The 27,065-nt window shown below is 48.8% G+C and overlaps 1 protein-coding gene across 1 annotated transcript; it reads right to left on the minus strand.

Annotated features, from left to right (window-relative positions):
* Window positions 1-5,455: 5,455 nt before the first annotated feature.
* Window positions 5,456-26,428, minus strand: GRK1 (G protein-coupled receptor kinase 1). Its single transcript, XM_079951936.1, has 7 exons — window positions 25,715-26,428; window positions 12,784-12,911; window positions 10,451-10,608; window positions 10,152-10,235; window positions 9,868-9,992; window positions 6,602-6,803; window positions 5,456-5,986 (listed from the first exon to the last, which is right to left on the minus strand). Exons 1-7 carry the CDS (start codon window positions 26,402-26,404, stop codon window positions 5,691-5,693), a joined length of 1,683 nt encoding a protein of 560 aa, XP_079808062.1. The 5' UTR covers window positions 26,405-26,428; the 3' UTR covers window positions 5,456-5,690.
* Between the last annotated feature and the right edge of the window lie 637 nt (window positions 26,429-27,065).

A 27,065-nucleotide genomic window follows, 5' to 3' on the forward strand; every position in this document is an offset into this window, starting at 1 on the left:
GAGATCATTCCCCCCACTCCTATTTACTCAAGAGTAAGCCCCACTGTTCTCAATGGGACGTGTAGGGTTGCAGCTAGGCCGGGCACCCCCCAAACTGGGCCCTCCAGCTGTTTTGGGACTACAACTCCCATCATCCCTAGCTAACAGGACCAGTGGTCAGGGATGATGGGAATTGTAGTCCAAAAACAGCTGGAGGGTTGAGTTTGGGGATGCCTGAGCTAGGCAGCGCAATCATGTTGTCTGTTTGCTCAGAAGTAAACCCTGGAGTGGGGCTTTCTAATAATAATAATAATAATAATTTGGACCACATCGGCCAGTCACAATGCAGTGCTTTAGCGCTCTTTGGCCCCAAAAGAGAGAGCAGGTTATAAGTTCTAAGAATGAAGGCAGGCCATAAATGTAAAGGGCGTGTGATGGTCACTTTTGTGGCATGCCTGAATCGGAGTTGGCTGTGTGTGGTGGCAGAGTAGTGTTGTAAGAAAATCTGCCCTTCTTCCCTTATGGGGTACCCAAGAGCCCGTATAGAGTCCTTATGTGGGTTCCCTGTCGGTAGGAGAAAATAACAGAGGCCAACCAGAGAATATTGAGAAGCAAAGCGGCTAGTAAGCCTGATCTTTATTCAAGCTGTTGCAGCAGGGTGCTCCCTGAGAAGGACCCAGAACAAAGGACTCTATACGGGCTCTTGGATACCCCATAAGGGAAGAAGGGCAGATTTTATTTACAAAAGATGGCGACCACGAAGGGACCAAAAAAGCTAGTTGTAGCCTTGATAGTAAAGATAAAGGGAGCCCTGACCCTTAGGTCCAGTCATGGCTGACTCTGGGGTTGCGGCGCTCATCTCACTTTATTGGCCGAGGGAGCCAACGTACAGCTTCCGGGTCATGTGGCCAGCATGACTAAGCCTCTTCTGGCGAACAAGAGCAGCGCACGGAAACACCGTTTACCTTCCCGCCGGAGTGGTACCTATTTATCTACTTGCACTTTGACATGCTTTCGAACTGCTAGGTTGGCAGGAGCAGGGACTGAGCAATGGGAGCTCACCCCATCGTGGAGATTCGAACCGCCAACCTTCTGATCAGCAAGTCCTAGGCTCTGTGGTTTAAGCCACCGCGCCACCCGCGTCCCTTGCAGCCTGGAGACACTTGCCCAATTCAAACTGAGTCCAGTTAGAATTTAGATAGCCCCATGGTTCTCAACTTTTCAAACCCATCTGCAAAAAACCATTCTAAAAAGGGTACTTGTCCAAATTAGTCAATTTAACTCCATAAGGGATCATTCCTGCTAAACCAAAGCACATACACCTTCATGCATCTGCTGTTTCATGGATCTTGAAACTTGCTTGGTTGCAACAGCTTTAATAAAGATCAGGCTTACTAGCCGCTTTACTTCTCGATATTCTCTGGTTGGCCTCTGTTATTTTCTCCGACCGATGGAGAACCTGCAAAGGACTCTATACGGGCTCTTGGGTACCCCATAAGGGAAGAAGGGCAGATTTTGTTTACAACAGAAGTCAATGTGCAATAGGAAGTCTTTGTGTGTGTGTGTGTGTGTGTGTGTGTGTGTGTGATTCTTAGTGGCAGACTGGGAGACTGTAAGGAAGGCGTCCCTTTGAAAACCTGAGCAACGCGGGCTAAGGCAATATGCTGTGTGGACCAGCTACGGCTGTTGGCGGTGGACAACCCCGCAAGATTGTTGTCGTTAGGACCCAGGTGTGCGATTGCGTCCGCCGCCCCTTTTGATTCAAACTCTGCATCTTTTTCTAGGACTGCAGCATTTAACTGAGCAACCCATGTACGTAATAAAGTTAAAGGTAAAGGGACCCCTGACCAGTTGTGACCGACTCTGGGGTTGCTGCGCTCATCTTGCTCTGTAGGCCGAGGGAGCTGGCCAGCAGGACTAAGCCGCTTTTGGTTTACCTTCCCGCCGGAGTGGTACCTATTTATCTACTTGCACTTTGACGTGCTTTCGAACTGCTAGGTTGGCAGGAGCAGGGACCGAGTGACGGGAGCTCACCCCGTCGCGGGGATTCGAACCGCCGACCTTCTGATTGTAAGTCCTAGGCTCTGTGGTTTAACTCACAGCGCCACCCGCATCCTGTGTACGTAATAGGAATGATAAATCTGTTGCAAGAGTGTTCCCAATTAACTGGGCTGTTTGGTGCTTTTTAAAAAAAACAACACCACCCAGTTATTTCTAATGCAGGTCCTTAAATAAGAAGAGCCTGTTGAATCAGGCCACTGGCATCCTGCTCCCACAGTGACTATTATGGGAAACCCACAAGCGGGATTCGAACGCAAGACCCCTCTCGCCTCCTGCAGTTTCCAGCAAGTGGGATTCAAAAGCATTGCCAGCTCTGACCGCGAAGGCAGACCATAGAGACATCCTAGCTTGTAGCCGGTGATAGCCCTCTCCTCCGTAAATTTGTCCAATCCTCTTTTAAATCCATCCGAGTCGGTGGCAGGGAGTTCCACGGTTCAACTTCAAGCTGCGGGAAGGACTTTCTTGGAACCTTTCAACAACAGGAAAATGGAGGGTGCCTTAAAAATAGGTAAAGGTAAAGGTACCCCTGCCCGTACGGGCCAGTCTTGACAGACTCTGGGGTTGTGCGCCCATCTCACTTAAGAGGCCAGGGGCCAGCGCTGTCCGGAGACACTTCCGGGTCACGTGGCCAGCGTGACATCAAAATAGGATGCCTCTATTCTCTCAGGACGCAGGTGGCGCTGTGGGTTAAAGCCTCAGCGCCTAGGACTTGCTGATCGAAAGGTTGGCGGTTCGAATCCCTGCGGCGGGGTGCGCTCCCGCTGCTCGGTCCCAGCGCCTGCCAACCTAGCAGTTCGAAAGCACCTCCGGGTGCAAGTAGATAAATAGGGACCGCTTACCAGCGGGAAGGTAAACGGAGTTTCCGTGTGCGGCTCTGGCTCTGGCTCTGGCCAGAGCAGCAATGTCACGCTGGCCACGTGACCCGGAAGTGTCTCCGGACAGCGCTGGCCCCGGCCTCTTAAGTGAGATGGGCGCACAACCCCAGAGTCTGTCAAGACTGGCCCGTATGGGCAGGGGTACCTTTACCTTTACCTTTATTCTCTCTCACACACACCGCAGGGAACTGCTACCCCTCTAAGTCGCTCCATTAATGTGTGACCCCAAAATTCTGGATGCCCTCAAACCAATGCCAAAATTTAGTGCTGCGAACCCCGCACGTCACCCCCAAACTGCGTAATTGACAATTCAGGGTCACAAGTTAATGCCCCCAAAATCCAACCTCGTCGAGCGCCGAGGTTTTGTGTTAGTTCTGCGCCGCAAACCCCGTTTTTGGTGCCGCTGCCCAAAAAACCCCCAAGTCTTGCTCTGCTTTCTTTCGGGCCACATTCGCCTGGCCGAGAGGCGAAACCGTTGAGCTTAGATGAACCCTCGCTCTTCCTTCGAACTCTATGACTTGTGGGGAGAGGCCGGGGGCTATCTAGGGCACAGATCCCCTGCCCTGTTTCCGTCCCAGATCCCTCCAGCCGGACTTTGGAAAAGCCAGCAGACGTTCACTGGCAAAGCTCGACGCCCATGAGGTCTAGAAACCTGCTTTGAAAGGGAGGCGAGAGCGGGGACGGAGAAAGGTGGGTGCAGTGGGCGTGGGCTGCCCCAGGCGTCATCACCGGGGGGGGGGGACATTCGGTGCACCGCCTGCCCGCAACTCCTGCCTACCCCGAGCCGTCGGGGGAAAGGGGGGTAGTTTCACCACTTCGTTTTGACAGCCCCACACTCCCTGGCTGAACCGGGAAGGGTGGGGAATAAATAAAAAATTATATTATTATTATTATTATTATTATTATTATTAAGATCACAGCCAGTCTTTTTATACTGTGAGTAGATTGCAGTCTCCTGGGAGTCCAACTAGATTTCAATGTGTGGGAGACAGGGCAAGAAATTTTCTGCCCCGGGTACCACCCAACCTTGCTATGCCACCGGGCCAGAGAGCTAGGCTTCACGGGATGCTGAGCTCGGCGGTAGATCACAGCCAGTCTTTTTATACTGTGGGTAGATCACAGTCTCTTGGGAGTCCAACTATATTTCAAAATATGGGCAGGGGGGACAGGGACAAGAAATTATCCGCACCGGGTACCATCTAACCTTGCTATGCCACTGGGCGAGAGAGCTAGGCTTTGCCAGGATGCTGAGTTTGGCACTTGCTTCCAGTTCCCCGCCTGTTCCGTAGAAAGCCGCCATTTCGGATCAGACCGTCGGTCGACATCGCTCAGTACTGTCAATACTGACTGCCGGCAGGTCCCCTTAAGATTTAGGAAAGGGGGTGTCTCTGCAATTCCCCCGTTTATAGGCCAGCCTGGGAGGGACATTAAATGCTTCTTTCCCTTGGAGTCAATGAACCAACTCTTTGATGATTCCGTGACTTGATGCTTAGATTTTCTAGAATGTGAATGGCACCCGCTATTACTAGGAGAGGTGTTTTTTTGGGGGGGTGGTGGTGGCAGATTTAACCCTTTCCTGCTGTGGTTCGGAGAGAGGGGAAAATAACCTCGGAAGCTGCTACTGCATTGCATTGGGGAGGGAAGACTCTGCTGGTGCTAAAGGGGAAAAAGAAGAAGAATTAAGCACACTTGGGGGGCGAGAAGTGGTCCTATGACCTCCACTGGCAGGACCCGATCCAGTGGATCCATATTATAAGGAGATTATGGCTAGCCATCGGGAAAAACTTTCTGTTTGGCTCCCTTGTGAAGTGGCGGGTTCTCCTTTCTTGGAGGTTTTTAAGCAGAGGTTGGACAGCCCTCTGTCAGGGATTCTTTAGCTGAAATTCCTGCATTTCAGAGGGTTGGGCTAGATGGCCGCTGGGGGCCCCCTTCCGACTCGACGATCCTTCACCCGTCGCAGTGCCCACGCCAAGAAGCCCGCAGCGTTCTTCAGCTACACAGCAAACCTGTTTATTGTCGTCGGGTGCGAACTGCGGCTTCGCAACAAAGAGCTACCTTGCACCCCCGCCGGACTGAAACCCCCAAACTACCCCCATTTTGGGGGTTCCAGACCCCTCCCAGATACCGCCCCTTCTCCATAACCTCTAACTCTCGAGGGGGAGATAGGTGAGAGAAGTTAAACAACCGAGGATAAATGCCGGTGATGGGATCAATTATTTCGTTCGTTCAGCACCATAATTATTCACACACACCCCCAGTAAAGTGCGCCAGTGTGAAACAGGGATGAGGAACTGCCCCCCCCACACCAGATGCCTTGAATGTATTTGATGTGCCCCCATCCCAGTTTCTTCAGAACACAAGCCCCCCCCTCCCTTGTCCGTCTAACTGATAGCTGCCGCTTCCTATTCAAACCCAGGAGTCCCCTGTGTGTGTGTGTGTGTGTGTGTGTGAACCTCCTTGCAGACTGAAAATTTAATTAAAATTAGGGAGGGCCTCCCGGGTGCGCCAGGAGGGTAGCAGAGCCTAGTGGTCAGAGTTCCCCATTGCCCTCGCCACGTAGTGAAGCAGAGTCCTGTTTCTGGTGGAGAAAGCAAGGGCCCCGGGGGCTTGCAATGCCCGGCATCTTTCCACTACCACCCAGCTCTGGATGGGCAGCGCAGCCTAGTGGGCATCGCCTGCCAGCCGGAAGCTGGTCCCTGTTGCGAGTCCGGCAATGGCTGCTGCAGCGGCCGGAGTCCTGGTGTCCGGAGACACACACACACACCCCGTCTCTCTTCAGAGCAGCAGGCAGGTCCCCGACTTGCTGGAGGTGCTTGTTGGAGGTGCGTTGCGGTCCAGATCCCTGGGGGTGGTGCCCTTGGCCCAAGAGACATTGAGCTCTCCGAAGACGCCCGTCTCAACCATCTCCTCCTGCCAAGGGATGGGGATGTTGCCCGTGGAGAAATCATCGTAGAAGGCTTTGTCCGTCTCGTCAAGCACGACACCCTTCACCGTGGAGAAAGCGCCCACGTCGCCAATGTCTTTGGCGTAGACCACCTTGGGGTCCGGCACGAAGGGGGGCTCCACCAGTCCTGAAGCGGAAGGGGGAAGGGAGTGCGACAGGAATTTTGAGGTCTTAGATATATGGTAATGTTCATAAGTGTACCAACCAAGCCATAGCTGTCAATTTACAGATTTGAAAATAAGGGACCAACAGCCTCGAAAATAAGGGATTAGCAGCCAAAATAAGGGCTTTTAGTCAACCAGCAGCCAAACGAAGCCCCAAGCGGTGGTTCCCACAGCGCAGCAACCCGGCAAAGGGGATGCAGCAAGGAAAACCGCCGTCCCCTCTCCGCTGGGAAGCGCTGAGCAAAGGCAAGTCCCCAGGCAAGGCGGCCGATTTGATTGGCACAAGGCATGCAAGCTCCACCCCCCCAGTCGTTCTCAGACTCCTTATTGGGTGAGCAATGCAGCCGAGCAACGCAGTTGGAGCCTCCCTCCTCCCTGGCCGGCAGGGAGGGGGAGAGGGAGAGGAGCTGCTTCCTTTGAAACCCGGGAAATTTAAGGGACATCATCAATAAGGGACAGCAGTGGGGCACGGCGCTGGGATGAGGGACTGGCCCGCCAAACAAGGGACGCTTGACAGCTATGGCTAGCATAATGGCTCAGAAGTCGGGTGATCCCACTTAACCCCTGGAGGTCCTTACCTGCTTCGAGGCGGCCCCAGTTTATCTTCTGGAAAACGGGGTGCTTCTTCAACTCCGCGCATTCGTTGTCCTTGAACCCCAGGCGAGCGGCCGGGTCTTTCATCATCAGCCCCTCGCAGCAGGCCTTGCACTCGGCGCTGAACTTATCCGGGTACGTGACAGGATCGTTCAGGATACGACGCGTCACTTCCTTGTTCTCTACCTGTGGCAGGAAGGAGCAAAGTGCTGGGCCTTGTTCTAAAAAGCTTTTTCTGCCTCCCCATCGCATGCAGAAAGGCGGAACATCTTTATGCGGTCTCGTTTTTTGTTAATAATAAGTACCATAATATTCATACCCCTTGGGAATATTAAGGTCCAGTGCTTTTTTTCCTGGGGGGACGCATACCCCTAAACATTTTGTGAATCTAAGTTTGGCCTCATTGAAGGGCAGTATTTCTTTTTTAAAAAATATATGCTTTTTATTAAGTTTTCATTTTATATGCACAAACAAAATACACTAATATTTCATAACCTTTTACATCTATCTTTCTTTATGCTCTACAGAGCATTGATTTCCCTCCCTTCCGCAGGTTTTCTTATTCCGATCTCTGATCCACAGTTCCTTAGTGATAACTAGACCATGACATAAGATTTATTTCAGCCCTGCTAATGTCTTCAACGCGGGTGGCGCGGTGGCTTAAACCACAGAGCCTAGGACTTGCCGATCGGAAGGTCGGCGGTTCAAATCCCCGCAACGGGGTGAGCTCCCGTTGCTCGTTCCCTGCTCCTGCCAACCTAGCAGTTCAAAAGCACGTCAAAGTGCAAGTAGATCAATAGGTACCGCTCTGGCGGGAAGGTAAACGGCGTTTCCGTGCGCTGCTCTGGTTTGCCAGAAGCGGCTTAGTCCTGCTGGCCACATGACCCGGAAGCTGTACGCCAGCTCCCTTGGCCAGTAAAGCGAGATGAGCGCCGCAACCCCAGAGTCGGCCACGACTGGACCTAATGGTCAGGGGTCCCTTTACCTTTACCTAACGTCTTCAAATTTCTACAGTTCTCAGGGTCTCATCCTGCTTACCAGATGGAGCTGGTAGACAGCCGCCCTGGACACAGAATTGACCTGTGCCTCCATGGACAGCTGTGAGTCCAAAATGACTCCCAGGCTGCGCACCTGGTCCTTCAGGGGCACAGTTGCCCCATTCAGGACTTTATTACCTAGTAATTCATAGAATCATAGAATTGGAAAGTTAGAAAGGACCCTGCGAGTCCTCTGGTCCAACCCCCAAGAATCTTTTGCCCCATGTGGGATTCAAACCCAGGACCGTGAGATTAACAGTCTCGAGCTCTACCAGTCGAGCTTTGCAATAAACTTGGCACCGCTTATCATTTATGGTGGGAATGTAAGTTGGTGCAAGATTTCTGTCATTTAGCTTTGACGCCAAACATTATTAAAAGGAGCTATTGTTTGTCATCCAAAATCGATGCTGCTGAATATTTTTGATGACACCGACGTAGGTATGTTGTCAAAAGAATTGATATATGATCTCGGCAGCTCAAATAGTAATTGCGACTCAACAGAAAACAGACCAAAATATTACTGCGGGTGCTTGGTGCCCCTCACTCTGGAATAGAGCAATAACGGGGGGAAACTATGCACATTCTGAGATTTCGACAACGGCTTCAGACAATTTTAAGATGGTTTGGCATTCCCTTATCACATATACAAAAGCGTCATTTTCAATACAATGGCCTCCGTCCAGTATATCTGAAGGAGCGTCTCCAACCCCATCGTTCTGCCCGGACACTGAGATCCAGCTCTGAGGGCCTTCTGGTGGTTCCCTCCCTGCGAGCAGCCAAGTTACAGGGAACCAGGCAGAGGACCTTCTCAGTAGTGGCACCCACCCTGTGGAATACCCTCCCACCAGATGTCAAAGAGAACAACAACTATCTGACTTTTAGAAGACATCTGAAGGCAGCCCTGTTTAGGGAAGCTTTTAATGTTTGGTGCATTACTGTATTTTAATATTTTTTTGGGAAGCCGCCCGGAGTGGCTGGGGAGGTCCAGCCAGATGGGCGGGGTATACAGTGGTGCCCCGCAAGACGAATGCCTCGCAAGACAAAAAACCCGCTAGACGAAAGGGTTTTCCGTTTTTCGAGGCGCTTCGCAAGACAAATTTCCCTATGAGCTTTTTTTCCTATGCGTTTTTTTCCGTTTTTTTCTCCCTTTTTCTAAGCCGCTAATAGCCGCTTAGCCGCTTAGCTGGTAAGCCACTAACAGCGCTAAGCCGCTAATAGGGTTGCTTCGCAAGACGAAAAAACCGCTAGACGAAGAGACTCGCGGAACGGATTCTTTTCGTCTTGCGAGGCACCACTGTAAATAAATAAATAAATAAATAAATAAATAAATAAATAAATATAATAATAATTACAAGCTTGGGGAATCTGGAACTAGACTTGATAACTAGAATAATAAGCTGATAATCTTTACTTGGACTTTGCTATTTCAACCCACGAGCGACTGAACTCGTTCTCCGTGCTTGTTTTATAGTTTTGTTTTCCATCTGTTGTTACGATTGCTAGCTCTGTTTTATATACATTATAACATTAAGAAAAATAAACCTTTTTTTGGGGGGGGGGCAAAGATGCTATTGACTAATATCAATAATCTAAGCACCCAAACTTTTTCTCTCCAACTCCTCGGAGGAGAACAAGGTACAAGCGATCAATAAAATAAGATCTGTTTTTGCGTTAGTTAAACTTTTCAAAAGACTTAAATTATCGTCTGCCAGTCTTGCTATTGTTGTATCCTCTGTGTAAATGGGTTGCTATACGTCCAGTATTTCCAGGACTTATCTGGGATTCAAATGTCGAAATTAGCATCTGGGGGAATTTTTGGGAAATCGGCAAAATGTCCGGGTTTTTGCCAACAGAACCAGGAAGCGTGTGTTTGAGTATAATTCTCTGCCTTTTTTGCGCGAATTCTAACTTTTGAGCTCAACAACTTTCTGGGCCTTTTCCCAAGAAAAGCTCAATAACTTTAGTGTCCAGATTTTTACTTCTTGAAATAGAGCAACCCTAATTGCTTTGATTTTCTGTTTTCCACAGTGTATAAATTTGATTTTTATTTAAATTTATTTTTTATTAAAGATTTTCTTGTTTTACAGAAGTATATGTAATGTCTCCGATATTTTTTCCATGTAACATTTTTACAAATCAGTTTCATTTGTTGAGACATTAGGAAGAAAAGGAGTGTATAAATCCGATGACATAAAATAAAATAAATGCCGTACTTTTTCCCCGCGGCTGCGGAAAGGTCCTTTTGCGGCGACCATCTCATAGAGGGTTACTCCCAGGGTAAAGTAATCCACGCTCGAGTCATATTCCTCTCCCTTAAGGAGTTCTGGGGCCATAAACCCTGTAGGGAAAGGAAGGGAGGAAGAACCGCAGAATCACAGAACTGCAGAGCTGGGATCCCCCAGCGGTCATCTAGCCCAACCCGCTGTGATGCAGGAGTCGCAGCTAAATCGCAGGAACTGCAGCTGAAGAGGAGGACCCTGAATAATGGTGTGCCCACCTGGCGTGCCCGCATAGCCCTTGGTCTTATCTTTTCCTTCTGCCAGTTCCACCGCCAGGCCCAAATCTGACAGCCGCACGTGCCCTGAATGGGGGGGGGGGGGGCGAGAGAAAGAAGAAGCCATCATAAGGAACCAATTGACAGACTGGGTGCGACATCTGGAATAGGAAATGAAAAGTTACACTTATTTGGGAATGTTGGAAGCCTTCCGGGTTGGAGGCCATTCATGTGGCAGGGAGTTCCAAGGTTTAACCACACATGGAAAATTCCTGGATCTTTCAGCGTGTTGCTTCCCTTACCTGCATCGTCCAAAAGGACGTTCTCTGGCTTGAGGTCACGGTAGATGATGCGGTTTTGATGGAGGTGTTCGAGGCCGCAAATGATCTGAGCCGTGTAGAAGATCGCCCTGGATTCCGAAAAGCCGGGGTTTTTCTCGTCGACGTTATAGACGTGGTACCTGGGAAGGGAGGCAAAGCCCCAAATCGAATCCCGTCACACGTTTCCTAAACGCGGGATGCCCACAGAACAAAATATCCGCCAGGTTACAGGCTCTGCTAACCCAGAAATAGGACCTCGGGTTAAGAATTTTACCTCAGGATGAGAACAGAAATCGCGTGGCGGCCCCAGGGGGGGGGGCATTAGCTAAAGTAGTACCACTGGTTAAGATCAGTTTCAGGTTAAGAACGGACCTCCAGAACAAATTAAGTTTATTAACCCACGGTACCACTGTACAGGGGTGGGACGCAGGTGGCGCTGTGGGTTAAAGCCTCAGCGCCTAGGGCTTGCCGATCGAAAGGTCGGCGGTTCGAATCCCTGTGGCGGGGTGCGCTCCCGCTGCTCGGTCCCAGCGCCTGCCAACCTAGCAGTTCGAAAGCAAGTAGATAAATAGGGGTGCAAGTAGATAAATAGGGACCGCTTACCAGCGGGAAGGTAAACGGCGTTTCCGTGTGCGGCTCTGGCTCGCCAGAGCAGCGATGTCACGCTGGCCACGTGACCCGGAAGTGTCTCTGGACAGCGCTGGCCCCTGGCCTCTTAAGTGAGATGGACGCACAACCCCAGAGTCTGTCAAGACTGGCCCGTACGGGCAGGGGTACCTTTACCTTTACCTTTTACCACTGTACAGACTTCCAGAGTTAACACTAAATACATTGCTTCTGTTAAATGAGGCACCCGAGCCGCGAAAATTTGTGTCCCGGGCTTTTAAGGTTCGTCTTCCCATGTACTATCTGAAACGAAAGAGGTGCACTGGTTGTCAGATTGGGTGCAGCCCCCGAGACCACATAACACCGGTCGTGAAAGACCTACATTGGCTCCCAGGACGTTTCCGAGCACAATTCAAAGTGTTGGTGCTGACCTTGAAAGCCCTAAACGGCCTCAAAGGCCTCAAAGGCCCAGTAGACCTGAAGGAGCGTCTCCACCCCCATCGTTGAGCCCGGACACTGAGGTCCAGCTCCGAGGGCCTTCTGGTGGTTCCCTCCATCCCTGCGAGAATTGAGGGAACCAGGCAGAGGGCCTTCTTGGTGGTGGCGCCTGCCCTGTGAAACACCCCCCCATCAGATGTTAAGGAAATAAACAACTATCTGACTTTTAGAAGACATCTGAAGGCAGCCCTGTTTAGGGAAGTTTTTAATGTCTGATGTTTTATTGTATTTTTAACATTTTGTTGAGAGCCGCCCAGAATGGCAGGGGAAACCCAGCCAGATGGGCGGGGTATAAAATAATAATAATAATAATAATAATAATAATAATAATAATAATAATTGTGACCCGTACCCTCTGCAATCCTACCCCACTAAGATCTAAGACATGGGTAGGCAAACTAAGACCCAGGGCTGGATCTGGCCCAATCGCCTTCTCAATCTGGCCTGCGGACGGTCCGGGAATCAGTGTGTTTTTACATGAGTAGAATGTGTCCTTTTATTTAAAACGCATCTCTGGGTTATTTGTGGGGCCTGCCTGGTGTTTTTACATGAGTAGAATGTGTCCTTTTATTTAAAATGCATCTCTGGGTTATTTGTGGGGCATAGGAATTCATTCATCCCCCTCCCCAAAAAAATATAGTCTGGCCCCCCACAAGGTCTGAGGGACAGTGGACCGGCCCCCTGCTGAAAAAGTTTGCTGAGCCCTGATCTAAGATCTCCGGTGGCAGAATCTGTAAAAATGACCCGGCAGTCAGGATTTGCCCCGGGACAGAAGAGGTCTGTGGGAGTATACAGTGGTGCCTCGCAAGACGAAAAGAATCCGTTCCGCAAGTCTCTTCGTCTAGCGTTTTTTTCGTCTTGCGAAGCAAGCCCATTGACGGCTTAGCGGATTAGCGCTATTAGCGGTTTAGCGGCTTTTAGCGGCTTAGCAGATAAGCGGCTTAGCGGCTTAGAAAAAGGGGGGGAAAGGAAAAAAAAAACGCAGGAACTCGCAAGACATTTTCGTCTTGTGAAGCAAGCCCATAGGAAATTCGTTTTGAGAAGCACCTCCAAAACGGAAAACTCTTTCGTCTAGCGAGTTTTCCGTCTTGCGAGGCATTCGTCTTGCGGGGCACCACTGTATCTACGTTGGCCGCACTACAGGCAGAACATCCCGGCCCGGTTTGGAGAGCACGATCCTGACATTTTTGCCCTGTAAAAGGGTCTCCCACCTGAGGTCTCCTCCGTTCATCAGTGTCATAACGAGACAGAGGTCATTTTTGGTTTGAAAGGCATACGCCAGGGTGACGATGAATCGGCTGTGGACTTTGGCGAGAATCCTCTTCTCCACTATTGCACCCTGGAAGAAAACGGGCGAGAAAAAGACGTTTAAATATACTTTTCCAAAAAGCTAGGCTTGGTGGGAGAAGATATTAAGAAGACAGACCGAAGATTATATTTGTATGCAACAACAGCAGCTAGAGTTTTGATAGCCCAAAAGTGGAAGTCACAGGAGATTCCGACTGTAAGGGAAAGGCTGATAAAGTTGGTTGAATACGCCGAAATGGCAAAACTGACACACAGAATTCGCAATTAGGAGGAGACGAAGTACCAGAAAGAATGGAGTAAATTCATGGTTTATATAAGGTGAGAACTGTAGAAATAGGAAAACGTTGGCAGGATCGAATTAAATATTATGTCACGGTGTAATTTTTAACCAGTGAAACTGTGAATTATAGATTGGAATAAGAAAACCCTCCGGAAGAGAAGGACAGAAGTCAACGGCTCTATGGAGCATAAAGTAGGATATATGTAATATGTAATTTGATGTTTTTGTTGGTCGGTGTTGGTGTTCTTAAATCTCAATAAAAAGCATTTTGGGGGAAAAAGAAAACGAGCGAGAAACAGGGGGCGCAGGTCACTGAGGGTGTTTGCACATGTTTTGGCTCAGACTTCAAGTCTTTGTATTATTATTATTATTAATAATAATAATAATAATAATAATAATTTAATTTAATTTAATTTAATTTATTTTTTTAATTCAAAATAAAAACAAAATATATTATCCAAAAACATATCATCCTTATTCTCCCCCCATTTCCCCTCCCTCCCCCCACCCTCCCACAAAGGGTGCAATATAAATAAAGAAATCTATAAAATAAAATAAACAGATTTCTTTATTTATCTCCCACCCTTTCTCCAAACCAGGGCTCAAGGCGGCTTACGGGAATTCAAAAAACAATGCAAATGCAATGCCCAAAGCTACAAACTGGCCTGCTCTGGTCCACAAAGCCACGAAGAGTCGGACACAACTAAATTACAACAATGATTAATTATTCTTCCACAGCTGGAAGAGGTGGGGTACCGCAGCCTGTCTGAATTATGTAGATTAAGAAAGCTTCCATAATTTTAATCTGCTTCTGCCACTCACGGGGCAGCGAGACCAGATTCATCTGAAACCGCCAAATGCTGGGAATTCAACATTGGAATAGGGGTCTATTGGCAGAAGACAAGGGAGGCCAACAGTAGGTGGCGCCAGAGCAGAGCCAACTCATTCTAGTTTTGCCCCCCATCTTTGCTGAGTTCTACAAGGGCAACCCTGAGATGAAGGAAGAGGGAGCTGACACACCTGGGCAGGTGAAATAAGGAGAGGGAGGTGGCGGCTGGCTGAAGCACCTTAAGGTCTAGAAACTTGCTTTTGTTTAAGCAAGCAAGTTGAGAATGCTGAATTTGGAACTGCGTCCACAGAATTATGGACTGCACATAGCCAGGGAAGCTGGCCAGAGCTGATAAGAGCTGCAGTAAGATCACCTGGAGGGCACCTGGTTGGAGACAGAACCAATTCTTTTTCCCAGCCTCTTCGCTGACTGCAAATCAAGCCAGAATCACATTATTCATATGACATATTTAGGCAAAGGCAATGGTTCTTCCCTCACTCCTCCTGCCACCCCTAAGGTTGCCACCAAACTTGCCATTCCTTCAAGCAGAATGTTCTTCAGAGCAGGGGAAGGTAATGAAACAGCGCCACCTGCTGACAGTTAAAGGCAGCACCCCAGCAATCCTCTTCAATGCACTTTGGTGCTGTTCAACTAGTTCCAATGCACTTTGACAGCTACAGCTAGAGTAGCTGTGTTGTGGGGGAGGGGGGGGACTACAATTCCTAGGATTTGGGGGGGGGGACTCAGTGCATAGGGCACTGAGAGCTGCTTAAACATTCAAAGAGTGCTTTAAATGTAAGACGCGAGCGCCGACCTACGTTTGCAATTTGCATAATTTGTTAATTAATTTGTGAAAAGGAAGCTTTTTTGCAGGAAAATAACCCTGGAAGGTTTTCTGCTGGGGCTGCACTCTTGGGTGAACTGCGGGTTAGGAAGACGGTCCGGTGTCACGTTGAAGATGGTCACCTGTCAATCATTCACAACCCAGGATCTGTTCTGGGGTGGCTGGTTCCCCTTTCCAGTTTGTTGTTCTTTAGTCGTTTAGTCGTGTCTGCCTCTTTGTGACCCCCTGGACCAGAGCACGCCAGGCACTCCTGTATTCCACTGCCTGCCGCAGTTTGGTCAGACTCATGCTAGTAACCTCGAAAACACTATCCAACTATCTCGTCCTCTGTCGTCCCCTTCTCCTTGTGCCCTCCATCTTTCCCAACATCAGGGTCTTCTCCAGGGAGTCTTCTCTTCTCAGGAGGTGGCCAAAGTCTTGGAGCCTCAGCTTCAGGATCTGTCCTTCCAGTGAGCACTCAGGGCTGATTTCCTTCAGAATGGAGAGGTTTGATCTTCTTGCAGTCCATGGGACTCTCAAGAGTCTCCTCCAGCACCAGAAATCAAAAGCATCCATTCTTCAGCGATCAGCCTTCTTGATGGTCCAGCTCTCACTTCCATACATCACTACTGGGAAAACCAGAGCTTTTACTAAACGGACCTTTGTTGGTAAGGTGATGTCTCTGCTTTTTAAGATGCTGCCTAGGCTTGTCATTGTTTTTCTCCCAAAAAGCAGGCGTCTTTTAATTTCGAGACTGCTGTCACCATCTGCAGTGATCATGGAGCCCAAGAAAGTAAAATCTCTCACTGCCTCCATTTCTTCCCTTCTATTTGCCAGGAGGTGATGGGCCCAGTGGCCATGATCTTAGTTTTTTTTTTTATGTTGAGCTTCAGACCATATTTTGGGCTCTCCTCTGTCACCCTCATTAAAAGGTTCTTTAATTCCTCCTCACTTTCTGCCATCAAGGTTTTGTCATCTGCATATTTGAGGTTGTTGATATTTCTTCCAGCAATCTTAATTCCGGCTTGAGATTCATCCAGCCCAGCCTTTCGCATGATGAATTCTGCATATAAGTTAAATAAGCAGGGAGACAATATACAGCCTTGTCGTACTCTTTCCCAATTGTGAACCAGTCAGTTGTTCCATATCCAGTTCTAACTGTAGCTTCTTGTCCCACATAGAGTTTTCTCAGCAGACAGATGAGGTTAGAGAACCCATTTCTCCTGCTGCAATGCTGTCATTTTTTTTGTTGTGAACTGCCATCAGATCTATGGGTGTCTATGGGCATCGCTTGATGGAGCAAGGGTTTTGGGTTCGAGTCTCGCACTGGGCAAAAGGGGACCCTCGTGGCCCCTTCCGATTCTGCAATTCCATGGTTCCTATCTCACACACCACCCTCCCCGCCGCGAAACCGCTGACGCTGATGTTCTCTGACACCTCTTTCGCCAGATCCCCCATCGAGGCCAGCAAGCGGCTAAACGGCAAGCTTCTTTACGGGGTAATAATTGGCCCCGGTGGGGATTAAGGTGGCTAATTTGCTTCATCTGAAAATAATCCCGGGATGGGAAGCAGGCCGGTTCGCCTGAGAGAGGGAGACACGGTTGTCGTGAGCCGGCCGTGCACGTGGCTCACCCCATCGGACACCAGGCCAGGGAGGAGATCACGCACACAGCTGCGCAGAGGCCGTTCCCAACACCTTGCACAGAATTGCCAAGACGGATGGGACCCCCAAAGGTCTACTAGTCCAACCCCCTGCGACTCAGGGACATGTGACTTCGCTCGTTTTGCACACCTTGGATGCTGTGGACACACGCAATGGCAAAGCTAGAATTCGCAATGCTAGAAATTCACTTGTGCCCAGTGTAAACTAAATAAGCTATAGCTTAAAGGTAAAGGTAAAGGGACCCCTGACCATTAGGTCCAGTCGTGGCTGACTCTGGGGTTGCAGCGCTCATCTCGCTTTATTGGCTGAGGGAGCCGGCGTACAGCTTCCAGGTCATGTGGCCAGCATGACTAAGCCACTTCTGGCAAACCAGAGCAGCGCACGGAAACACCGTTTACCTTCCCGCCAGAGTGGTTCCTATTTATCTACTTGTACTTTGACGTGCTTTCGAACTGCTAGGTTGGCAGGAGCAGGGACGGAGCAACGGGAGCTCACCCCGTCACAGGGATTCGAACCGCCGACCTTCTGATCAGCAAGTCCTAGGCTCTGTGGTTTAAGCCACAGCGCCACCCGAGTCCTGAAAGCAATAGCTATAGCTTAGGGCCCCCAAAAATTTTTCTAAGGAAAAAACACCCTAGATTTACATTTCCAAAATATAAGATAAAAAACAAATAAAACCTACATGCAGCAACAGCGTTTTGTGTTGTGTAGGTTCCAATTTGTTGTGTGCAAATGGCTTGAGATACCTATCAGGTCCATCAATGACCATCTAGCATATATTCAGCAAATGGCAGAAAAACATGGCTAAAAAAGCCACCTCTATTGGTCTGTCACCCCCCCCCCAACTGTATTACCTGGGTTATGAAGGCGCCCTAAAGACGTTAAAGCAAAGATTATGGGATAATGGACACAGTGACTTGCGATCTCGATCACACGCAGTCTGTAGTCCGCTGGCAGTAGGAGTACAATATGGGCATGTCTTTAAGTTAACATCTTACATTAAAAACCTGACAGTACCAAATTATCGAAGGCTTTTCACCAAAGCCAGACTAAACATCTTTCCTTCTGCAGTGTTGTATGGCAGGTTGAGAGGAGTTCCGTACCAGGACAGACTTTGCTCGTGTGCTCAAGACATCGATTCCATAAAACATATTTTGCTGCACTGTGCGAAATATGAGCAAGCCAGGGCTGAACTGATATTACCCTTGCTGGTACCTTTCCCGGGAAAATCAGAGGCTCACTATGTCACGTTCCTATTGGAAGAGCGGACAAACGCTAGAACATTAGCAGTGGCAAAGTTTTTATCGGTGGTTGCAAGAACCAATGATCCCTATATTCTGAACGAAATGCTTGTTTAACCTGGAGGTAGGCTGTATGAATTGTGTATTGCTTTGTAAAGATTTGTTGGGTCTCTGGACAGTAATAAAGATTGATATGATTATATAGGTAAAGGGACCCCTGACCATTAGGTCCAGTCTTGGGCGACTCTGGGTTTGCGGCGCTCATCTTGCTTTACTGGCCGAGGGAGCCGGCGTACAGCTTCCGGGTCATGTGGCCAGCATGACCAAGCCACTTCTGGTGAACCAGAGCAGCGCACGGAAACGCCGTTTACCTTCCCGCCTGAGTGGTACCTATTTATCTACTTGCACTTTGACGTGCTTTTGAACTGCTAGGTTGGCAGGAGCAGGGACCGAGCAACGGGAGCTCACCCCGTCGCGGGGATTCGAACCGCCGACCTTCTGATCGGCAAGTCCTAGGCTCTGAGGTTTAACCCACAGTGCCACCCGTGTATATATATGATTATATATTCAACACAAAAAAGTGAAAATTTGTTGTTGACAAAGGACAGCTGGACATATAAAGGGCCCCATTACCTTCAGGAGCTTAGGGCTTCGTCAAACCTAAATCCGGCCCTGCCTGTGCCGTAATGGCACCGCACAGCTGAAAACTGCTCTCGCACTTTTTCACCATTGGCTGCACGATGTGACAAAAACAATCTATGCATTTTGGGGGCTGTAGCTCTGCAGCGGAACGGTTCGATTCCTTCTCCTTTCTCGGAGAAGGAGTTTGGACGGCCATCTTGTTTTTATTATTGCTTGTAAGCCGCTCTGAGCCCGGCCTTGGCTGGGGAGGGCGGGGGATAAATAAAAAATTATTATTATTATTATTATCTGCCCTGGCTGCTTTAGCTGAGATTCCTGCGTTGAAGGGGTGGGTCTAGATGATCGCTGGGGTTCCCTTTGAACTGAAGTTCTACGATTCTATGGTTTCCAGCCTCGCCTGGTAGGGCTGGGGCAACATCCTGCCTGAAACCCAGTACCCCAGTAGCCTTGGAGGCGGCCTATGCCTCTGAATGACGGTTGCAGGGATTCACAGTAGGGGAGAGCGACTCTTGAACTCGGGTCCCGTTTGCAGGCTTCTCACTGGGGGGTCTGGGGGGCCTTGGTGAGACAGGCTGCTGGAACAGACGGGCCTCAGGCCTGATCCAGTCAAAGGGCTCTACTGTTCTCACACACTGCCACTCAGCCTGGTCTACCTCGAAGGGTTGTTATTAGGATAAAATCAGAGGAAGAACAGAAGGAACATTTTATCATATGTGGTGGGAATGTAAAAAAGTAAAGAACTTCTGGGAAATGATATATAACGAGATGAAAAAGATGTTGAAATACACATTTTTTTTGCAAACCAGAAGCATTTTTACTTGGTATTATAGGTCAGGACATTAATAGGCAAGATATTAAATTGTTTTTATATGCAACAACTGCAGCGAGAGTATTGTTAGCCCAGAAATGGAAACAAGAAGAAATTCCGACGAAAGAAGAATGGCAGACGAAATTAATGGACTATGCAGAATTGGACAAAATGACAGGAAGGATTCGAAACCTGCGGGACCAGAGATTTACAGAAGATCGGAAGAAGTATATGAATTATTTGAAGAGCAACTGTAATCAACAAATTACGCTAGTAGGATTACAATAAGTTTTGTAAGGAGAAATATACGAAGTGTTACAAAGTATAAAAAGATAGATATATTGGTTATGAGTTTGAAATGTAATAGGGAAGATAAGAAATGCATACTAAGAGATTAGACAGGAAAATTTTCAGACAGGATTGATGGAAGTCAAAAATTTGAATAAGATGTAAAAGTATGTTTAATTACTGTTGAGAATGATATGTTAAAAAAACTAAAAAAAAATTATATTAAAAATAAAAATTAAAAAAAATCAGAGGAAGAACAACACGCTTGGCCCCCAGTTCTTGGGAGGAATAATGATATCAACACGAGCATATTTTCTTTTCTTGTGATTTTGGCATTTATGCCAGAAGACAATTATTAGAGGCCTTACAACTCAATAGGCTGAATTCTATGATACCAACGGTTCAGGACTTGCTCTCGGACAGGAACGATCAAATTACTTTAATAGTGGCTGAATTTTTGAGTGCTGTCCACGTAGAAAGACTGGGCGATTATAAAGAGATTTTGCGGTTCTTAATTGATCGGTGATGGGGTCGTGTTGTATTGTACTTTTTACGCAAATTGATTTCCTCTGCAGTTAAAGATCTGACCGGGACAAACCTTGTTATGGTGAGCTCGTATTTTGCACAATTTGTATACGGCGTCTGTTTGATAATGTGCGGTTTGCTATGCCTAATAAAGGATATTTGATTGGAATGATATCACCCGCAACATCACACACGCCTCTTCTCTCATTCCTGCATCTTTCCAGAACCTTCTTGAATTGAGGTCTGTGGTTGAGCAGTGGAAGGTGAAGGAGAATATCAAAGTGGGTTTTAACATGTTTTTAATTTATGATTGATTGATTGATTGATTGGATGAATTTATATACTGCCCTATACCTGGTGGTCTCAGGGCTGTTATTGCTGGTGATAATTTTTTAAAAAATGTTTAAATGGTTGCTTTTAACTGTTTTCACCAATAATGTTATTTATTTTATTCTTGCAAGCCGGGGTGGATTTTGGTAATACGGTGTCCTGAGCAAGCCCCACCCTAAATATTTCTTATTTTCCTAATGATTCCTTTGAGTACAGTTGTTGTTTTTTATACATCTTCTGAGTAAGTACCCATATAAATATGGCGTTGTTGTTTCACAACCCCTCAACCGCCCTGGGTTCAAGGGTGCCGGCCAGCCAGCCCCAAACCCCACCTTGCTGATTGCTCCCCACAACCAGAATGGCCACCTTTGGGCCTGACCCAGGATGTATATATAGGGCTCTCAGCCAATCAGAAGGCTGGATGCCAATCAGCTTCAAGGGCCTTAAGGAAAGACCCCTTTGCATTCTTTGCTTCTCGGTGGTTCAAGAAATGAGTCAAAATGGGCACCGAGGACCAGATATCCAGCTGTGAATTTTGTACCCTCTTCCTGCCTGCAGGAAAAGGATTTACCACATTTTTCGCTCCATAAGACGCACCTGACCATTAGACACACCTAGTTTTTATAGGAGGAAAACAAGAAAAAAAAATATTCTGAATGAAACAGTGGATGTATGATTTTTGTGGTTCATGCTGTGGCCACAGACATGTGATTTGACGGTGAGTTTGGGGTAGCCCAATGCAAAAATTATGAATTATGGTGCTAGAGGTGACTCTTGAGAGTCCCATGGACTGCAAGAATATCAGACCTCTCCATTCTGAAGGAAATCAGCCCTGAGTGCTCACTAGAAGGACAGATCCTGAAGCTGAGGCTCCAAGACTTTGGCCACCTCATGAGAAGAGAAGACTCCCTGGACAAGACCCTGATGTTGGGAAAGATGGAGGGTGCAAGGAGAAGGGAACGACGGAGGACGAGATGGTGGGACAGTGTTCTCAAAGCTACCAGCATGAGTTTGACCAAACTGCGGGAGGCAGTGGAAGACAGGAGTGCCTGGCGTGCTCTGGTCCAGGGGGTCACGAAGAGTCTGACACGACTAAACGACTCAACAACAACAACAATGCAAAAATCCTGAGGATCCATGTGGATCTGTGCTTTGTAACCACGTTTTTGTGCCATTGCGGCCCCATGAAACAGTGGGTGCGTGGGGGTTTTTTGGTGCAGGCTGTAGCCATGGACATGCTATGTGATCTGATGGTGAATTTGGGGTGACCCAATGCAAAAATCCTGAGGATCCATGGGCTTTTACCTCCCCCCTCCCAGGCAGCCTCCCCTAGCCTCTCTTATCTCTCTCCCGATCCCACTGATCAGCTGTTTCCTTTCAACACTTCCTTCCCTCTTGTTTGCCTTAGTGTTTTTTCCTTAGCTGGAGCAGTTTTTGCTCCTCCTTTTCTTCCAATTTCTCTCCTTGTTGCTTTAGTCTTCCTGCCTCCTCTCCTGGCAAGTTTGCTGTTTTTACCTCCCCCCCTCCCAGACAGCCTCCTTTATTGCTAGCGTCCCTTATCTTGCTCCCAATCGGCAAACGATCAGTGGCTTTGTTTCAACAACCCCTTCCCTCTTTCCAAAAAAAAAAAAAAAGGATGATCTGCTTTTCGCCCCTGGGCAATTCAGCTCAAGGGACCACACATCCACTCCATAAGACGCACAGACCTCTCCCCTTACATTTTAGGAAGAAAAAAGTGTGTCTTATGGAGCGAAAGATACAGTATCATCCTTTTCTGACTTCACCTGCGTGCTTTCAAGGCCATAGTACCCTCCCCGCTCCTGCAGCTGCCTGAATTCGAAGGCAGGTGGCCTTGAGGCGACCTCACGACTACGTTCACACAGCCAAGTGCAAAAGGCATGACCCTGCAGTAGGTTTGTGGCAGGGATTTTTCACTGAAGGAGGACGGGGAGAAAGAGCTCAGTCGGCAGAGCAGGAGACACTTAATCTCAGGGTTGTGGGTTCAAGCCCTACATTGGGCAAAAGATTCCTGCACTGCACGGGGTTGGACTAGATGACCATGGGGAACCCCTTCCAATTCTACAATTCTGAGATAAGGCATTAGGGCGGCTTACTAAAGAAGAAGAGCTGGACCATCAAGAAGGCTGATTGCCAAAGAATGGATGCTTTTGAATTCTGGTGCTGGAGGAGACTCTTGAGAGTCCCATGGACTGCAAGAAGATCAAACCTCTCCATTCTGAAGGAAATCAGCCCTGAGTGCTCACTGGAAGGACAGATCCTGAAGCTGAGGCTCCAAGACTTTGGCCACCTCATGAGAAGAGAAGACTCCCTGGGAAAGACCCTGGTGTTGGGAAAGATGGAGGGCACAAGGAGAAGGGGACGCCAGAGGACGAGATGGTGGGACAGTGTTCTCAAAGCGACCAGTATGAGTTTGACCAAACTGCGGGAGGCAGTGGAAGACAGGAGTGCCTGGCGTGCTCTGGTCCAGGGGGTCACGAAGAGGCGGACACGACTAAACGAATAAGGAGAAAGGTTTTCGGTAGCTCTCAAGGAAGCCTTCCCTTACTTCTTGCCTCACTGGTCTCCCAGGACAAGAAGAGGCATGAAAAGGGCGGAGGATAGGTTGGCTGTAGGCAGACACAGTCTCCGATTGCTTGGGGTAAACCCTGGAGAGGAGGGGACTGAGATAGCTGTGGGGAGACGGGGACCTTCATTCCCAGCAACTGCTTCATGGAGCAAGCTGATGAGTTGCTGTGAGTCGTTGTGCTCACTAGGCCTCACAGCCCTGACCTAGTTTACTCTAGTTGTTTTGGCAAACAAAGAGTCGCACATTGTGATTTACTGCTGCCTCGCTCCTGACACTATGTAATTTTTAAAATATGTTGCAAGCAGCCTTTGGCATGGTTCTAACTTTGGAAACCACAGAGCCTAGGGCTTGCCGATCGGAAGGTCGGCGGTTCGAATCCCCGTGACGGGGTGAGCTTCCGTTGCTTGGTCCCTGCTCCTGCCAACCTAGCAGTTCGAAAGCACGTCAAAAGTGCAAGTAGATAAATAGGTACCACTCCGGCGGGAAGGTAAACAGCATTTTCGTGTGCTGCTCTGGTTCACCAGAAGCGGCTTAGTCATGCTGGCCACATGACCTGTAAAAACTGTTTGCGGACAAACGCCGGCTCCCTCGGCCAGTAAAGCGAGATGAGCGCTGCAACCCCAGAGTCGTCCGTGACTGGACCTAACAGTCAGGGGTCCCTTTACCTTTAACTTTGGGAAGGCGGCATGCAAATAAAGTGATTGATTGATTGAGCGCTGTTAAACAGGAGGGGTATGAGGGCCTTTGTGTGTCAATATCTAAGGTGTAGTGGTTAGTAAAGGTAAAGGGACCCCTGACCATTAGGTCCAGTCATGGCCGACTCTGGGGTTGCGGCGCTCATCTCGCTTTATTGGCCGAGGGAGCCGGCGTACAGCTTCCGGGTCATGTGGCCAGCATGACTAAGCCACTTCTGGCAAACCAGAGCAGCACATGGAAACACCGTTTACCTTCCTGCTGGAGCGGTACCTATTTATCTACTTGCTTTTTGTGCTTTCGAACTGCTAGGTTGGCAGGAGCTGGGACCGAGCAATGGGAGCTCACCCCGTTGTGGGGATTCGAACCGCCGACCTTCTGATCAGCAAGTCCTAGGCTCTGTGGTTTAACCCATAGCGCCACCCACGTCCCGATGTAGTGGTTAGACCAAAATCTGAATCCCCAGTCAGCTATGAAGCTCACCAGGTGAAACCTTGCAACCAGTCCCTGACTCTCTCTACCTGGCCTACCTCACAGGGGTGTTGTGGGGATAAAATGAGGAGGTTGAAAGAACCATGCCCACTCCACCTTGAGGAAAAAAATGTGGAATATGCATGCAATAAATAAAATAGCTGAGGGTGCCATGATCCCCACAGCCACCGTACTGCAGACTCCATTTTCGGGGACAGTTTGCAGACACCAGAATGCCTGGTGAAAATTTGTGCAACCTGGCTGAGTTCGCAGAGGGCGTTCTGGTGGCGGGAGAAAGTTATTTCGTGTTGTTGGAGGGACCCCCAAGAGTCATGCAGCCCAGGACCCACGTACCTACAGGACTGCCTCTCCTGGTATGCCCAGTGGAGGACCTTAAGGTCCACAAATGACAACACCTTGGTGGTCCCAAGTCGCAAGGTGGTTAGATTGGTCTCAACTAGGGCCAGGGCCTTTTCAGTACTGGCCCCGACTTGGTGGAACCCTCTGTCACAAGAGACCAGGGCCCTGTGGGACTTGACATCTTTCCGCAGGGCCTGCAAGACAGAGCTGTTCCGCCTGGCCTTTGGTTTGGACTCGGTCTGACCCTTATGTTTCCCTCCTCTTATGGTTTTGATCTATGGGCTACTATTAAAATGAGGCTGCATTTTAAATTGCATTTTAACCTGCATTTTAAATTGGTTCCCCCCCCCCCATTATGTTTTTTACTGTAATTTTACTAGTGTTAGCCACCCTGAGCCCGGCTCTGGCTGGGGAGGGCGGGGTATAAATAAATTTTATTGTTGTTGTTGTTGTTGTTGTTGTTGTTGTTGTTGTTGTTGTTATTATCTAGTCCAACCCCTGGCAAAGCAGGAATCTCAGCTAAAGCATCTATGACAGATGGCCATTCTTAAAAACCCCCAAGGTGTTTAGCTTGGGAATAGAGAGAGGAGAGAGATGACAGCCATCTCTAAATATCTCAAGGGGTGTTACGTGAAAGAGGGAACAAGCTTGTTTTCTCCTGCTCCGCAGGGTAGGACTCGAACCCGTGGCTTCACGTTACAAGAAAGGAGATTCCGACTAAATATCAGGAAGACGGCAAGAGCCATTGGGCAGTGGACCGGTCTCCCTTGGGAGGTGGTGGACTCTGGGGGGTCCCTTCCAACTCTGTCGTTCTATGACCTGAACACCATGAAGGACCTAAGAAGAGCTCTCCTGGATGCAGCCAGTGGCCCGCCTTTTACAGCATCCTGTTTTCCAGTGGCCAACCTCAACATTTACTCTAAGGCCACTAGGAACATCTCAAAGGCCACCAGGAACATCTCTAATTTACTCTAAGACCAACAGGAATATCTCTAATTTACTCTATAATACCACCAAGAACATCTCTAATTTATAATACCACCAAGAACATCTCTAACTTACTCTAAGGCCACCAGGAACATCTCTGACTTACTCTAAGGCCACCAGGAACATCTCTTGTTTACTCTAAGGCCACCAGGAAAATCTCTTATTTACTCTAAGGCCACCAGGAACATCTCTAGTTTACTCTAAGGCCACCAGGAACATCTCTTATTTACTCTATAAGGCCACCAAGAAGATCTCTTATTTGCTCTAAAGCCACCAGGAACATCTTCCACCGCGGAGCCCTCCTCACCTCATATCCCTTGCGCTTCTTTAGCCTCTTCTTGTTGAGGCGCTTGTTGGCGTACATTTTGCCGGTGGCCTTCATCTGGCAGGCGCACACCTCCCCGAACCCCCCTTTGCCCAGCACTCGGAAGTCCATGAACCACTCGTCCGTCACGCTCTGGGCCTCCAGCCACTTGAACTGGAGGAAGCGGTAGAAGAAGAGGCTCTCCTTGTAGGGGGCGAAGGCCTTCTCCTCCAGGTGTTTGAGCAGCTGCTTCTCGGACTCTTTGAAGAGGTCTCCGTGGCTGTGCTTGCTGTCTTCCTTGACCCTCATGATGGCCTTTTCCTCCAGGAAGGAGCAGAACTCCTTCGAGGCCGAGTCGAAGTACTTGTTGATGGTCACCTGGGCAGTGGAGCCCCTCATGGCCTCCTCTGATGTGTTGTACTCCTCAATGCTTTCCCACAGTCCCGCCGCCGCCATGAACTGCGGCGTGTCCTCCAGAAACTGCTGGAAGATCCTCTTCCCAATGGGCTGCCTCAGGCAGATGAATTTGAAATCCAGGTCCAAGGTGTCTTTGAGATGCTCGCATTGTGTGATGTGCGGCAACTTCAGCTTGGCTCGCATCTTCTTGTCACGCCCCGAGGACGGGCCGCCGTCGCCCCGAGCCGACACGTAGGCCGAATTGGCCACCACCGTCTCCAGGCCTCCGATATCCATGGCGGCTTCGCGTCACCTAGCAAGGCAAGCAGAGAGGGTGAATTCCAGACCCTCCAATTTTCACGATACGATACCTGTATTGTCATTGTCCCATGCAGAACAGTGGAATTGAAAAATCTGCAGAAGATATTCAAAACCCCCTAAAAACTCTGAAACCCCATTTTAACATACTTCTATAGAGACTCCCTATACAGTGGTACCTCGGGTTATATACGCTTCAGGTTACATACATTTCAGGTTACAGACTCCGGTAACCCAGAAATAGTGCTTCAGGTTAAGAACTTTGCTTCAGGATAAGAACAGAAATCGTGCTCCGGCGGCGCGGCGGCAGCAGGAGGCCCCATTAGCTAAAGTGGTGCTTCAGGTTAAGAACAGTTTCCGTTAAGAACGGACCTCTGGAACGAATTAAGTACTTAACCCATACTTCCGCACGGGACAATGACAATAAAGATATCGTTATTGTTATCGTTATCGTGAACCCGAGGTACCACTGTACTGTGTTTAAAAGGGACGCGGGTGGCGCTGTGGGTTAAACCACAGAGCCTAGGACTTGCCGATCAGAAGGTCGGCGGTTCGAATCCCCGCGACGGGGTGAGCTCCCATTACTCAGTCCCTGCTCCTGCCAACCTAGCAGTTCGAAAGCACGTCAAAGTGCAAGTAG

Source organism: Podarcis cretensis (genome assembly GCF_951804945.1).
Source record: "Podarcis cretensis genome assembly, chromosome: 13".
NCBI lineage: Eukaryota > Metazoa > Chordata > Lepidosauria > Squamata > Lacertidae > Podarcis > Podarcis cretensis.